Consider the following 15801-nt stretch of genomic DNA (forward strand, 5'->3'; position numbering starts at 1 on the left):
CTTATGATACATATATGTTCAGTTGGCTCTTTTTCCTCCCTGCTCTTAGTTAAAGTTAAACCTGCAGCTAATCTTACAACTGTTCTTTGTAATTATCCAGGCATTAATTCTGATTTAATATATGGCAAATTTGTCAAAAATGACATTTTTAAATGGCTCTATCAGAAGTAATTATTGAAAATAATTGAATTATTGAAATTGTAATTCAATTTCAATTGTAATTATTGAAAATTTCAATTGTAATTGCTGTAAAATATAATTTCAATTGTAATTATTGAAAAAGATATTTTGGGGGACTGGAAAGATTAAAATTGGGATTGTTGTGGACAGAAATTAATTATTTTGTACTTAAGTACAAAATACAATAAATAGAGTATCTAAACAAATGAAAAGTCTGTAAATGCCACCTTAAATTTAAATAAATGTTTAATTGATATGAATTTCTTTTAATAGGTCTGAATGGACAGATGAATTAAACACATATAGGGTGGAAGCGGCTTGGAAATTGTCACAGTGGGATTTAGTAGAAAACTATTTGGCAGCAGGTACAATTACTTTTTTAAAAATAACCAGTTTTAATATGACATAAAGCTAAGCAACATTCATAATTAATTTGTCAGCTTTTCTTATGATTGTCTTGTTTAGTTCAAAGTGGAATGAAAGCATCTATTCCAGATTTCTGTTGACTATTTTACCAAATGAAATAAAGCTTGTTCTGGTACCAGCTATCATGGCATTCCTTGACTATCTATCAATTGTTTTTCAGATGGGAAATCTACAACATGGAGTGTCAGACTGGGACAGCTATTATTATCAGCTAAGAAAAGAGATACCACAGCTTTTTATGACACATTGAAACTAGTGAGAGCAGAGCAAATTGTGCCGCTTTCAGCTGCAAGCTTTGAAAGAGGCTCTTATCAACGTGGATATGAATATATTGTGAGGTATTTTGAGGTTTCCATTTTTATATTCTTGGTTTGTAGGTGTCATATGACTAGTGATAGTATGTTTGGTGTCATGCATAGCTACACATAATGGCTCTTACATTTTTTTAACTTCACAATCACCCTTCATCAAATTATAGTTTTTTTTTTTTAATGTATATCCTTTTCATTAGAAAGGCAATTCTGAGACTGCTAAAAAATTGTAAAAATATCTTACATTTATCCTAATATAGTGTCATAGTTTCTTTTCTTTGTACCTAAATAATTAGACACCTACTCTGCCTGGCACATTGGTGTCAGTACTTTTGGTTCCTTTTCCTTTTTCTCATTTAGAAATGCATTTGACATTTCCCACCTCAAATTTCCCCCCTCAAATGTAGGCATTACATTACTCACAAGGAATATTAACTTTTAGAGGCAAAGAAGGCAATGATGGAAAACATTATAGATCTGTTAATTTACCTGAAGAAAATGATAAAACATGTTATAACTGAACTGTAGGAAATTGAAAAATAAGCAGGCTTTTTTTTTTAGTTCATAAAAATTTATTAAATTTTGTATCAGCCCCTTTGATAACAGCTTAATGAAACCAGAGATTGGATCACTGAGATTAATTTAGTTCTGTAGCTACTCAGCTGCATGCTTGAACACTGTCATAGAAATGGGAAGGAGCTGGTATGAATGTATCACAGATGTTTCCATCAGCCTTAGCAAAAAGAACAATTAAAATTGTGTTCATTTCACAATTTTTTACTGGCATTTACCATACCAGGTCCTCTTACAATAGCACCAGTGATATATACAAATATTTATGTTGAGTTTTCCCAGGTAACTCATTGGTAAAAAATCCTCCTGCCAAGCAGGAGATGCAGGTTCAATCCCTGGGTCAGGAAGATTCCCTGGAGAAGAAAATGGCAACCCACTCCAGTATTCTTGCTTGGGAAATCTCATGGACAGAGGAGCCCAGTGGGCTACAGTCCATGGGGTCTCAAAGAGTCGAATACGACTTAGCAACTAAGCAACATTATCTTCTTTATACATTTGAATTTTATACATTCAAATGGCTTTCATACATTTTAATTTAGTTATATATACCCTTCTCCAGTTTAATTAGGGTACTCTGGTAATCACAGCATAGCACTAAATATTCAAATCAACATAAATTGGTGTGTATACTCAATTTGAAACATTATAAATGTTAGTGTTTATATATCAAGAATATATATCAGTTAAAGTTCTTCAAAAGAAAACTACACATTCCATATTCTTCATGGTTAAAGTACATTCTTTATGTGTCAGATTAATGTAACTAAATATATGACAACATATTAATATAGGCTCTGTCTGTCTTCAGATTGCACATGTTGTGTGAGTTGGAGCATAGCATCAAACCACTCCTTCACCAGTCTCCAGCTGACAGTATTCAAGAAGATTCACTAAATTGGGTAGCACGACTGGAAATGACCCAGAATTCCTACAGAGCAAAAGAGCCCATTCTGGCTCTCCGGAGAGCTTTATTAAGCCTCAACAAAAGGTTTTCCACACTTTTTTTTATGTCAGTTATTGTGTATTTAGTATTATATTTTCATATTATTTGAAGTATTTGTCTTTCCCAATTTGTCTCTGAATCTGTTTTTTTCTATTGTCAATTACCAAGACTGCACTATATAGTTAAAATGAACCTAGAACTTAAAAATTACTTTTATGTGCTATATATCATATTTTTTGAATATTAAAAACACTTGAGGGAGGTACAAGTATAAGTCAGTAGTAAAATCTTCATAGCCTTATAATTGATAACAATGGAGAGCTCTAAAAAAATTAAAATTAGTCTTTTAACAAATTAATCTTCTTGATTCCTTTGAAAAGATATACTGAGAGGGTTCCATATTGGGAAGAGATGGTACAATTAAATTATTAAAAATATACTTAAAAATGCTCTTTTTGCTCTGTTTTGTCACATTTCTTTAGACCAGATTACAGTGAAATGGTTGGAGAATGCTGGCTACAGAGTGCCAGAGTAGCTCGAAAGGCTGGTCACCACCAGACAGCCTATAATGCTCTCCTTAATGCTGGAGATTCACGACTCGCTGAACTATATGTAGAAAGAGCAAAGTGGCTCTGGTCCAAGGTAATGGCAAAGGAACATCATCATATATATCTTCTGTTGTAGACTGGGTACTTCCTACAAAGTCCTGACAGAGATGATCCCTAATCTAAATTCAGAACCTTCCTTTTCTGTCACCTTTCTGTATCATTTATCTACCATCATTTGGAAGAAACTTCCTTCTGTACTGAAGTCCCAAATATTTTCTCATTCTACGACTGAAAATGCAGTCCTTTCAGTTTTCATCTTGTCTTTCATTTTTTTCTCGAAAGAAATGACCAATTTTTACTTTGATTTTACCTTCTATATGTTTACATGAGTGCATGTAGTAGGTACTTTAAAAATATTTAAGTGAGCATAACCCTGTCCTTACTTACATTCTTGGCAGATAATTAGTTTTGTGTAGACTTGCCAGTGTTGCTATGAAAATTTACTTTTAATCTAGCTTGTTAGGAAGAGCTTAGCTTCAGAACAAAAGTTCTCAGCAATCCTCAGATTAAAGCTATGGTTATAGGAAGGGGACTTTTTAAATATCTAAACTTGAAAAACGTGCCCCAGATTTAAATGGCTCTTCCTTACATCTCTTCATGCTTGCCACCAGTCTAGAATTAATAGAGGCATAGCTTGTTCTGAAATTGACAGTTAGTAACTATAGTTTGTGCCATCTGTAAATGCCCCAAGTGTTACGGTGACTAAGAAAGGACAGAGGAGGAAGCATTTCCTAGATGGGAACTGAAAATAATAATTCAGCCTGCATTAGTCAGTATTTGGTCATCTTCAGAGCTAGTGATGGTCCATGTGTATATTGTAGTACCTTAAACTCAGTATGCTCAAAATACAATTCATTATGTAAAATTCAGTGTCTCTTTCTCCTCCTGTATTCCCAATTCTTCTAAGTAGAGCTCTAGCACATCTTCTTATCTATGACAGAAATCTGGCCCTTCCTCTCCCTCACTTTCTACATCTAATTGAAGACTAACTGTATCTTAAAAATATCATTTGAATCCTTTCTCTTACTTTATCTTTACTATTTTCCTTCATGCCCTTAGCATTTACAGCCTCTGACAATATTAACAGATTTTTGTTTTTTTTTTCTTGAGGCCTCACCTCTTCTTGGTGTTCATTACTATAGTCTTTCCTCTTTCTAAAGTGCACACTGAATCGTACTGCTCCCCCATTAAAATCCTTCAAAGTATTCTTTGCAGCTTTAGGGTTAAGTCAGAACTCTAGAAAGTACATAGGCTCTTTCTCATTGAGTCCAGACTTCCTCTTTGGCTTCATTTGTCAATATCTCACAAACCTTTTAGTCTTCAGCTAAAACCAGCCTCCTTGCCTTCTCCCAATTAAAATCATTATTCCTTCTACCAAGAAAGTCCTTCACTGAATTCTTTGCCAGGAAAATTGCTGTTCATTCTTTAAGACCTAAATCAGATTTTCCTCATTTGATTATCCTGCCTAACCACAGCTCAACTCTGTTTTCTTATATTTTTAGGTAGATTTAGCAGACCCTTCTCTTTCTTCCATAATACCCATGTATATTCTTCTATTAATTGCGCTTGGTACATTGTGTTGTTGTTTTATAGTTTATTTCCTCACTTGACAATGAACATTTTTAAGCTGGAGATTTTGACATACTTATGGTTATCTCTAACCATCTACTTATATCTTTAGTGCCCTATTCTTTGATTGTTAAAAAAAAATAAACAATTGAATAAATGAATATAGGAGTTCTACATGAAATGAAACAATAATTTCTTTTTAGGATTTTACTTTCATAGAAGGAAAATGCAAGATGAACGTGAAATTACAAACAGATTTATACATATGATACCTAATGAACTGTAAATTCTAACAATATTATTTACTTTTCAGAAAATGAAAATTTGTTCTTAAGTTAAAAATCTTTTGTTGCCTTTTTTCTTTCAGGGTGATGTTCACCAGGCACTAATTGTTCTTCAAAAGGGTGTTGAGTTATGTTTTCCTGAAAATAAAACCCCACCTGAGGGTAAGAACATGTTAATCCATGGTCGAGCTACGCTACTAGTGGGCCGTTTTATGGAAGAAACAGCTAACTTTGAAAGCAATGCAGTTATGAAAAAATATAAGGTAAGTGTATATATAATGCAATTTATAGAAAATAGAAAAGTTATTTTAAATTCCATATGGAAGAACATGTAGAAAAATAGCCAGGAAGCTTTTTTGACTTTTTAGTGAGTATGTAATGTAAGTATATAGTTGGAGGAATTATCACAAAATAAATATATTCATGAAAGCACCACTCATATCAAAAAGTAGAGTATTACCACTCCACAACTCACCCTTTCAGCCTCCTCCCCAAAGTTAACCATATCCTAGCCTTAAAATTTTTGAACACAATAAATACCTTCCTTACCAGAAAGTAAGCCTTACATAGATAGTGTTACAAAAGGGATAATTTGCAGTAACCCATGGGTCAAAAAAAAAAAAACTACAATAGAAATTTAAAAATATTTTGAACTGAATGATAATAAAAATAAGACATAGCAAATCTTGGATTCAGCTAAAGTCATTCTTAAAGAGAATTTGAAATTTTATTTACATTGTTAGAAGAAAATAAAAGTTCAAAATTAATGAACTAAATCAATTTCAAGGAGTTAGAAAAGGAACAGAAAAAAAACCTAAAAACTTAGAATATAAAAGATAAAGAGTAATAAAATAAGACAGATGGCTAGACTTGTGAGCTAAACTACCTGAGAAAACGGAGTTGGACGAAAAGTTTTAGATTCTTTGACCAAATAGCAATATACATACATATAACTAAAACTCTTTGTTAAGTCCAGATGGAAACAGCTGCTAAGGAAGGAACAATCATGAGGGAACTGTAAGAAAAACAATTTTCAGAAAGCAAGTAGGCCCACTGATAGAAATCAACAGTGTCAGTCTTTTGGGACACAGAGCAGGGTAGAAAATAATTAAGTGTGACAAGTATAGTTTGGAAGGGCAAACAACTGAGAATAACCAGCATGTATTTTAAAACTTATTATAAAAGTATAGTATTCCAAGTGATGTTGTGTTCACATAAGGTTAGACAACCAGTAGGACAGTAGAGAAAACTCAGAAATGTATTCTTGGTGACATTAGAGAATTGTGAGAAATACTCTTTTCAGTAAATGGTGTTGTGTCATTTGGATATCTTATGGGGGAGAAATCAAACTTTATGTCTTCTTTATAACATAAAAATAAACTTCAAGGAGATTGTAGATCTAAATGTGAAAGGCAAAAGAATAAATTTCCCAAAATAGAATATAAGAGAGTATCTTCAAACCTAGATGTAGCTCAGGACATCTCAAACAGACCAAAAGCAACAACCATAAAAGAAAACAATAAATTTGACTAATATAAAATTATTAATTTCTGTTCATGGAAAGGTACCATTAAGAAGGTAAACGCAAGAGTGAGGGGAGGTGGGTGGAGGGGGACTAGATGAAGGGGATTAAGAGGTACAAACCTTCAGTTATAATAACTAGGTCATGGAGATACACAGCGTAAGGAATATGGTCAATAATATTGTAATAATTTTGTATTGGGATAGATGGTTACTAGACTTACAGCAGTCATTTCATAATGTATGCAAATGTCAAATCACTGTGTAGTACACCTGAAACTAACATAATATTGTACATCAATTGTATTTCAGTTTAAAATAATATATATTTATTAATAATTATGAATACCTTTATTTATTTATTTTGGCCATGCTAGGTCTTCATTGCTGTGTGGGCTTTTCTCTAGGTACAGGAAGCAGGGGCTACTCTGCTTGTGGAGTGCAGGCTTCTCATTGCGCTGGCTTTTCTTGTTCCAGAGCACAGGCTCTAGGGCAAATGGGCTTCAGTAATTATGACAAGTGGGTTCAGTAGTTGCAGCTCTTGGGCTCTAGAGCACAGGCTCAGTAATTGTGGCACATGTGCTTAGTTGCTCCATGACATGTGGGATCTTCCCAAATCAGAGATCGAACCAGTATCTCTTAGCAGGCTGATTCTTTACCCCTGAACCACCAGAAAGGTCCCTAATATAAATATTTTTTAAAGAATGTAAAGACAAGCTGTAGATTACAAGATATTTTCCAATATATAAGTGAAAGAGACTCATATCCAGAATATAATATGAACTCTTAAAAGCCAATAAAAATACAGATAGCTCAATTTTAATATTGAATAGAAAACTTCACGGAAGTAAATATACAAATGACCCCGCCAAAAAAAAAAAAAATGTTCACTGAGTAGATAAGAATAGATGTAAATTTTAAAAGTATTATGATGAAACTAATAAAATATGTAAATCAACTGTTCAGTTCAGTTCAGTCGCTCAGTCGTGTCCAACTCTTTGCAACCCCATGAATCGCAGCACGCCAGGCCTCCCTGTCCATCACCAACTCCCAGAGTTCACTCAGACTCACGTCCATCGAGTCAGTGATGGCATCCAGCCATCTCATCCTCTGTCATCCCCTTCTCTTCCTGCCCCCAATCCCTCCCAGCATCAGAGTCTTTTCCAATGAGTCAACTCTTCGCATGAGGTGGCCAAAGTACTAGAGTTTCAGCCTTAGCATCATTCCTTCCAAAGAAATTCCAGGGCTGATCTCCTTCAGAATGGACTGGTTGGATCTCCTTGCAGTCCCAGGGACTCTCAAGAATCTTCTCCAACACCACAGTTCAAAAGCATCAATTCTTCTGCGCTCAGCCTTCTTCACAGTCCAACTCTCACATCCATACAACTGTAGTTCAGTTTTAAAAGTATTATGACCTAACACTATATACCTACAAGAATGGTTAAAATTTAAAAGACTGATATTTTAAAGTGTTAGAAGGACTATGGAGCATTTAGATGCTCATACAGTGCTGCTGGAAGTATAAATTGTCACAGTCATTTTGGAAAACACTTTGATGTTTTCTCCTAAAGCTGATAATACTATGACAGCCACTTTCCCAATGCTCAACATGTCTCCATATAACACATACAAAAAACAAAAATGTTTGTACCAACATTATTTGTAGATTTTAAGCTGGAAGTAAAAATGTCATTTATAGAATGGATAAACAAATTATAACATATTCCTTTAATGGAATACTGTATTTATAGCAATTGTTGTTGTGGTTCAGGTACTCAGTTGTGCATTTTGGGAGACCTGGGTTTCATCCCTGGTTCGGGAAGATCCCTTCCCTGGAGAAGGGAATGGCAACCCCCTCCAGTATTCTTTCCTGGAAAATTCCTTAGACAGAGGAGCCTGGCTGGCTACAGTCCATGGTGTCACAAGGGGTCGGACACGACTGAGTGACTAACACTTTCACACTTTTCATGACGAGATGGTAAAAGCACACTGGGTTCCTCGTCCCTGTGGCCAGTTTTAGTCACATGAATCCAGCATCTCTGCTCCATACACCTAGTCCTGCCTCTCCTCTGTCCACAAGCAGGTTTGCATCTAGAAGCTTTTAGGATTAAATTCAGAGAAAACTTAAGATCTCATGTAAAGGTTCCTGGCCTAAACCATGTTCTTGAATTAAAAGCAGAGCTTTATAATTTTTTACTCAGCTATTCTATGTATTTTTTATCACATTTTAAATAATATCATTGAAAAATTAATAAACCACACAAATATACAAATATAAAGGAAAGGGAGAGGAAATGACAAAGGCAACTCAGAAGGAGTAGCCAGAAAGGTAGGAGAAAACTTGGAAGGTTGTGGCCTCACAAAAGCAAAAGGAAGAAGGGGATTCAAAGGAGACAACAGCAGGCTACCGAAGAGAGCTCACATGAGGTCAGAATCGGAAAGTACCTGTTTAAGTTGCTAAACAGATTTAGTGGAGTGGTATCAACTGAAGGCGAAAAGCCACAGTTTGAGGAATGAATGTGAGATGGAGAATTCTTTTTAGAAGCCTGGTTATGAAGTAGTTGAGAAGAGGGAAGCAATAACTTATGAGAGATCTTAGAGAAAAATAAGATATGTGGTTTTTTTAACCATATCTGTTTGCTTTTAAAGTCCTGTCCTCTTCAGAGATTTGATATTACTTCTTTCTCTGAGGGTTTTTTTTTTCTAAATGATAAAAATAAACATACACACACATATATGAAATACTTTAATCCATCTGAAAATTATTTTGATGTATTATATGTAGTGGCAGTGAAGTGGAGTTTTTTTCCCCCTACATAGCTAATTATCATGACATGCTGGTCAGCGGGCAACCCATCAGAACATCAGCCATCCTGAGAACAGCTTTGTAAGAAAGTAGCTCTTACTTACATGTCAGTCTGCCTTTGACTTCACCCTGACTAGATGTGGTTCTCATACTTTTGATCCCTAATTGTCTATTCATGCTTTACTTACCAGCATAATGGGGGATTTTCTTAAGTGAGTATTCTGTGTTCTCTTCTACAGGATGTAACCTTGTTTCTGCCAGAGTGGGAGGATGGACATTTCTACCTTGCCAAGTATTATGACAAATTGATGCCCATGGTCACAGATAACAAAATGGAAAAGCAGGGTGATCTCATTCGATATATACTTCTTCACTTCGGAAGGTGAGAGTAAGAACTGCATGTCTGCTGATTAAACAGATCAGGATGGTTCTGTGGATACTAAACTGTTATCACAGATCTTTGCATAAGTAGAATGTTTTCTGCTTTACCACTGGTTCAGACTATCACTTTAGATGAGATGTAAGTTTTTTTCTTTATACAGTTTTTCCCTTCCCTTTAAATAATAACTACTTTAATGGAGTAAGTAATATACTTATGTGTTTGTAAGTTCAATAGTACCAAGAACATACAATGAAAATTGCGTCCTTCCCACTCTGGGCCCTCATCCTCTGAGTCCCCTTCCCTAGAATTTTAGAATACCCTAAATCTAATGTATTTAATGGTTTTATTTAATTGCCAGTGAAATCTTTCCTTCTAGACCATTCTGCTAAGAAGTAGTATATATAAAAGTGCTTCTTACATTTTACGTGCTAAGTCATGTGAGTCATGTTTGACTCTTTGCAACCCTATGGACTGCAGCCTGCCAGGCTCCCCTGTCCATGGGATTCTCCGCTAGAATACTGGAGTGGGTTGACATGCCCTCCTCCAGGGGATCTTGCCGACCCAGGAATAGAACCCACATCTCTTATTAGTCTCCTGAATCGGCAGGCAGGTTCTTTACCACTAGTGCCACTTGGGAAGCCTGGTTCTGACATTAGACTTGTAGAAAGAGCTTATCTCTAAAACTAGATAACAGGTATAATGTAACTTAATTTCATATGTTAGTGTATTATAGTCATATAATATATTATCTCATGCCTACAGTGTATATTGTTACAAATTGTTAATTCCTGAGAAGTAATAGTAACATTCTACTCATTCTTCTTATCATACTCATGTACCATTGCTTTACCTTGAAAAGTAACTTAATTCAGATCAATAAATCTATAAAAGTTACTCAATTCAGTATTTTTAGGAATTAAAGCAGTATTTGTTTATTCATTGTCAGTGTTACGATTGTAAGATTTGGCAAAGCCTTTCTTCCCAAAATGAAATTCAGGGTTTTTTTTGTTGTTGCTGTTTGTTTTTTGGTCCTACTGCATGGCTTGTGGGATCTTAGTTCCCCAACCAGGGATTAAACAAGGGCCACAGCCGTGAAAGCCTGGAATCCTAACCACTAAGCCTACCAGGGAACTCCCAGAAATGGAGTGATTAGGCCTAACCTCCACTTATGGCCACGGAATACAAATAAAGGCACAAATCCTAAGGACGATTTGAAAGAAGTATTGACAGGACTTTGACTCAGTCAAAACCTGAGTTATTTTTGGTCCGTGTAATGTAGAACTTAGTGAGGAAGTTATAAAGGAAAAAATGGGAAGAGATGAGTCAAATGGAAAGAGAGGAAAAATACTGATACTATAATTATAGTACAAAATTATAGTCAGAATGTTATATATTCCTCTAAGTGGTAGAGTCTTTAAATTTTAATTCATATGATATAAAAATTAATACTATGTTAATATCTTTTGTATTTGCAGATCTTTACAGTATGGAAATCAGTTCATATATCAATCAATGCCACGAATGTTATCATTATGGCTTGATTTTGGTGCTAAGGCATACGAATGGGAAAAAGGTATGATTTTTTTTGATAAAAAATTTTAAAGGACTGAGAAGAATTATAATTTACACATGAGCAAGAAATCAAGTGTTAAAAAAAAGGAGAAAGACTAAACAGAGACTTTTAAAAGTTGTTGCAATTGCAAAGCCTGCAAGTGAATATTTGCTCGTTCCTTTGTCAACCTAATACATATTGAAAAGTACTAGTTTAAGCCAAATAGTTTACCTTAAAAATTACTATGGATTGTTGCTTGTTCTCTCTGCTTCTAGTGAAAATTAATGGGCCTTGAGTTTTTCAGTGGATTTAAATATTTTTTCCTACAGGGATAGAAAAATTATCTTTTCACAAATTGGCAAGTGATGTAGCTTTGGACTTGGGAATAACATATATCATAAACCTGTTTTTAAAGCAAAATTGTTCTGGGGTGTTGTTTTTTTTTGCTGGTATTTTTAACTTTGTTTTTTTCTTTTTCCAGCTGGCCGCTCTGATCGTGTACAAATGAGAAATGATTTAGTTAAAATAAACAAAGTTATCACAGAGCACACAAATCAGTTAGCTCCGTATCAGTTTTTGACTGCCTTTTCACAGTTGATCTCCCGAATTTGTCATTCTCATGATGAAGTTTTTGTTGTCTTGATGGAAATTATAGCCAAAGTATTTCTGGCCTATCCTCAGCAAGCAATGTGGATGATGACAGCTGTGTCAAAGGTAATATATTAAACACAAAGCCATTGTCTTTTTCCATTTTATGTGGCATTGATTATTTAATGCTGATACATGTCCCAGGGTATCTCTCTTATATTAGATTTGTAGCAAGAAAATACATTTTAAGTATTTTTAAAAAGAAATTGTAGCACTATTTCTCATTACAAAATTCAGAAATATATATCAAATTAAGTAAATAGTGTGTTTAAGATCAAAGGATTTATCATGCATTTTCTTTATGGAAGTATAGTAAACTGTTAGTGCTTTGTGTAAAACGGTAACCAGTTTTTTGTTCAAGTTTTTTTAAATTAAAAGTGCCTGCGCTATTAATACTAGAAAGTTTTTAATGCATTATATTAATAACGTACAAGTTGGTGAATATATTTAATTAGTAAGTATATTAGGAGATTTAGAATATATACAGATATTAAAAAAGAATTAAAATTCACTGTTTATATCGTTAATATTTTGATGTATTTTTGTATTTTTATTATCTCTTCATATTTTAGCACTAAATTTGGATTATATAGGTATATAATTTCATATTTCTCACTTAAGATTATTACCATAATCATGTTCCCATGTTATTAAATATTCCTTTGAAGAAACAATTTTTTAAATTTTCTATTATGGTTACCCATCTATGTTCAATTCTTATGGATTATTAAGGTTGTTGACTTTCTTTGCTGTTATAAAACATCTGGACACATCTGTATTTATTCTCATTTCTAATTATTTCTTCAAGGTAGATCCTAAGAAGAGGATTCATCAGGTCACAGGATAGCATTTCTTTGGCTGTTGATAGTATTGCCAAATTGATTTCCAGGACATTTGTATCACTGTAAAGTTTCATCATGCATATTGTTTAAGCTGATTTTTGTCAACCAAAGTTTTGTTATCTTAAAAAAAAATTTTGTTATCTCTTATAAATCTTTTAACAATTGAACTTTTTTTTTATGACAGTCTTCTTATCCCATGCGTGTAAACAGATGCAAGGAAATCCTAAATAAAGCTATTCAAATGAAAAAATCCTTAGAAAAGTTTGTTGGAGATGCAACTCGCCTAACAGATAAACTTCTAGAATTGTGCAACAAATCGGTACTATCATAAATCTTACTACCTATAAATCAAGTTGGGTAATTTTATACCAAATTTCCATATGATTTTAGTGGGTTTTATTTTAATTTGATTAGTTAAATTTAAATTCTCACATCTTAGTATACATATATATCAAAAGTTATCAAATCATGTACTTTAAATATGTGCAGTTTACCTTAATGAAGCTGTTTTTTTTAATTTCTAACTTATACCCTCTCTCAAATATTCTCTAAATTTCTAAAAGTTCTTAATATAAATTCTTCTGAGAGTGAATTATCTGTATTTATTGGAAATTTTTTTAAGTGGCAGATATGAAATATAAGTATATAAAATAGAGTTCTCTCTATGATTGTTTTCGTCATATCTTCGAACTTTCAAAATTCATATACATTAACCTACACATGCAAGAGGAAAGTTTTGAGTTTCATTCTCTTGGTACACATTTCATAATCTTCCAGGGGACAGGCACTGTGCTAAGGGAAACAAAGATGAATAAGACATGTTCTTCTGCCCTGAGGTACTCAGAGTCACATAGAAAACCACATAGATGGTTGTCATCTAGTGTAATAGCTACATTTTTAGTAGGTGTATGACTGGAATATGGATATACTTATAGGAATGAACTGCTGTTCTTCCTAAGGCATTGGAGGGGAAAATACCTAAAGAATGTGTAGGAAAGGTAAAAGTGAGGATAAAGGTGTTTATAAGGAGGGACAGACTATAAGATAAATAGCTAAACTTCACTTTACAGACATTCACTCTATCACCTATTTACAGGTGGGAAAATATAGAATACCCTATGTCTCACCTTCCCATCAATAAACATCTTGAAAGAGTAATCTGTTTTGGCTATCTGCATTAATCCTATGTGACCTCTGATGCACTTGACATTGTGAAAGATAATGTTATGATAATGGCCAGCATTTATAAAATACTGGCACTTTTAAAAATTCTTTATATGTACAAACTTCTAGTTCTTTATGTAAAATCTTTATGGCTAGCTACATTAGAAATTCAGGATTTTTCAGATTTTTAAAGGTAATACAATACATATACTTTTTATTAAGTATCATCACTAGGGGTAATCTGACAGGGTATCCCATAATCAGATACATAACTATTTCTGCAGTGCAACATGTTAATTTTTGCACTAAGTGAGGAATTCAGGTATCTTTTTCCTACCAAATGAAATTTGGTACAAAAGAAAGTTTGATGTAAGGACCCCTTTGAAATTTATAATGTGTGCTAACAAATTATAGGCCACTATTATCTTGTCATTTAATATCTTGTAATGTAGGTACTATTATTATTGATGAGGTAAAAGAGTACAAAGAGGTTTAAATGAGATGATGTATTTTTTAAAAAATTAGAAAACTACAGGCTGCTGAGCCATTGAAATTAAGATATTATAGAAGTGAAATTTTTCTTTGGGTAAAATGAAGCATTCTGTAATTGGAGGTAAACAGAGAAATTAAAATGTACTACTTTTTTTCCCCCCCAGGTGGATGGAAGTAGTTCCACACTGAGCATGAGGACTCATTTCAAAATGCTTAAAAGGCTGGTAGAAGAAGCAACGTTTAGTGAAATTCTCATTCCTTTACAGTCAGTAATGATACCTACTCTTCCATCAATCCCGGGTGCCCATGCTAACCATGAGCCGTTTCCTGGGCATTGGGCCTATATTGCAGGCTTTGATGATACGGTAAACTGCATTTTTATGTTGCTATGTTTTTAAGATTGTTAAAAATTTCAAATTAAGTTTAAGAGTGTTTTTCTCAGAGACTAAGTGAATTTTTTTGTGTTTGTGAAGAAAAAAATGATTATAAATACAGAAAATTAATACTCTATTATACTAATGGGACAAAATTAAGTGATAAAAATCCCATATTCAATCTGGTATTTTGACTTTTCAGATATTCATTTTCTCTTAGTATGACTAAAATCTTTATTTTTTCCATAATTTTCTTTTTCCAAATTCTTTGTCATAAAAATGGGGAGAGAAAGAGAACAAAATACAATTTTGTTTGTTATTTGTGTTTTGGAAAGAAGTGAAATTCGGCTAGGAAGAGCTTGATTCATTGTTGTTGTTGCTATCTTAGAGAAATAGTACCAGAGCACTTCTAAATAAATACTTTTGAAAACTCTAGATTTATTCTAGTACTTCTGTGGCTCAAAATGTTTTAACTGTTAGCTTCAGAGCCAGCTACTAAGCCACATAATGAAATCATTCTTGTTACTTATAGTCATGCTTTGTTCTTAAGAATATTATTCAGCTTATTAAATCCCATCTTTAATTGGATCTGATTTTGAAGGAGTTCTTTTGTCAAAAATCAACTTACTTTCTATTGATAAACATTTCTTACCATTCAGTATCAGTATCAGTTCAGTCACTCAGTCGTGTCAGACTTTTTGCGACCCCATGGACTGCAGCATGCCAGGCCTCCCTGTCTATTGCCGACTCCCAGAGTTTACTCACGTTCATGTCCCTTGAGTTGATGATGCCGTCCAACCATCTCATCCTCTGTTGTCCCCTTCTCCTCTAGTCTTCAATCTTTACCAGCATCAGGGTCTCTTCAGATGAGTCAGTTCTTCGCATCAGGTGGCCAAAGTCTTGGAGTTTCAGCTTCAGCATCAGTCCTTCCAACAAATATTTAGGACTGATTTCCTTTAGGATGGACTGGTTGGATCTCCTTGCAGTCCAAGTGACTCTCAAATGTCTTTGCCAACACCACAGTTTAAAAGCATCAATTCTTCGGCGCTCAGCTTTCTTCACAGTCCAACTCTCACATCCATACATGACTACTAGAAGAACCATAGTCTTGACTAGAAGGACCTTA

At 33.9% G+C, this 15801-nt stretch overlaps 1 protein-coding gene across 1 annotated transcript in view; it reads left to right on the forward strand.

The window, feature by feature from the left end:
• Positions 1-15801, forward strand: part of ATR (ATR serine/threonine kinase) — a 111253-nt gene that overhangs the window by 82220 nt on the left and 13232 nt on the right. Inside the window, exons 31-40 of the mRNA XM_005675482.2 lie at positions 454-545; positions 767-944; positions 2299-2478; positions 2916-3075; positions 4978-5157; positions 9461-9603; positions 11079-11176; positions 11637-11869; positions 12830-12964; positions 14466-14666. Coding sequence (XP_005675539.1) covers positions 454-545; positions 767-944; positions 2299-2478; positions 2916-3075; positions 4978-5157; positions 9461-9603; positions 11079-11176; positions 11637-11869; positions 12830-12964; positions 14466-14666 — 1600 coding nt within the window. The remainder of the gene's footprint in view (positions 1-453; positions 546-766; positions 945-2298; positions 2479-2915; positions 3076-4977; positions 5158-9460; positions 9604-11078; positions 11177-11636; positions 11870-12829; positions 12965-14465; positions 14667-15801) is intronic.

The sequence above is a fragment of the Capra hircus genome, chromosome 1, assembly GCF_001704415.2.
Source record: "Capra hircus breed San Clemente chromosome 1, ASM170441v1, whole genome shotgun sequence".
NCBI classification, from domain to species: Eukaryota; Metazoa; Chordata; class Mammalia; order Artiodactyla; family Bovidae; genus Capra; species Capra hircus.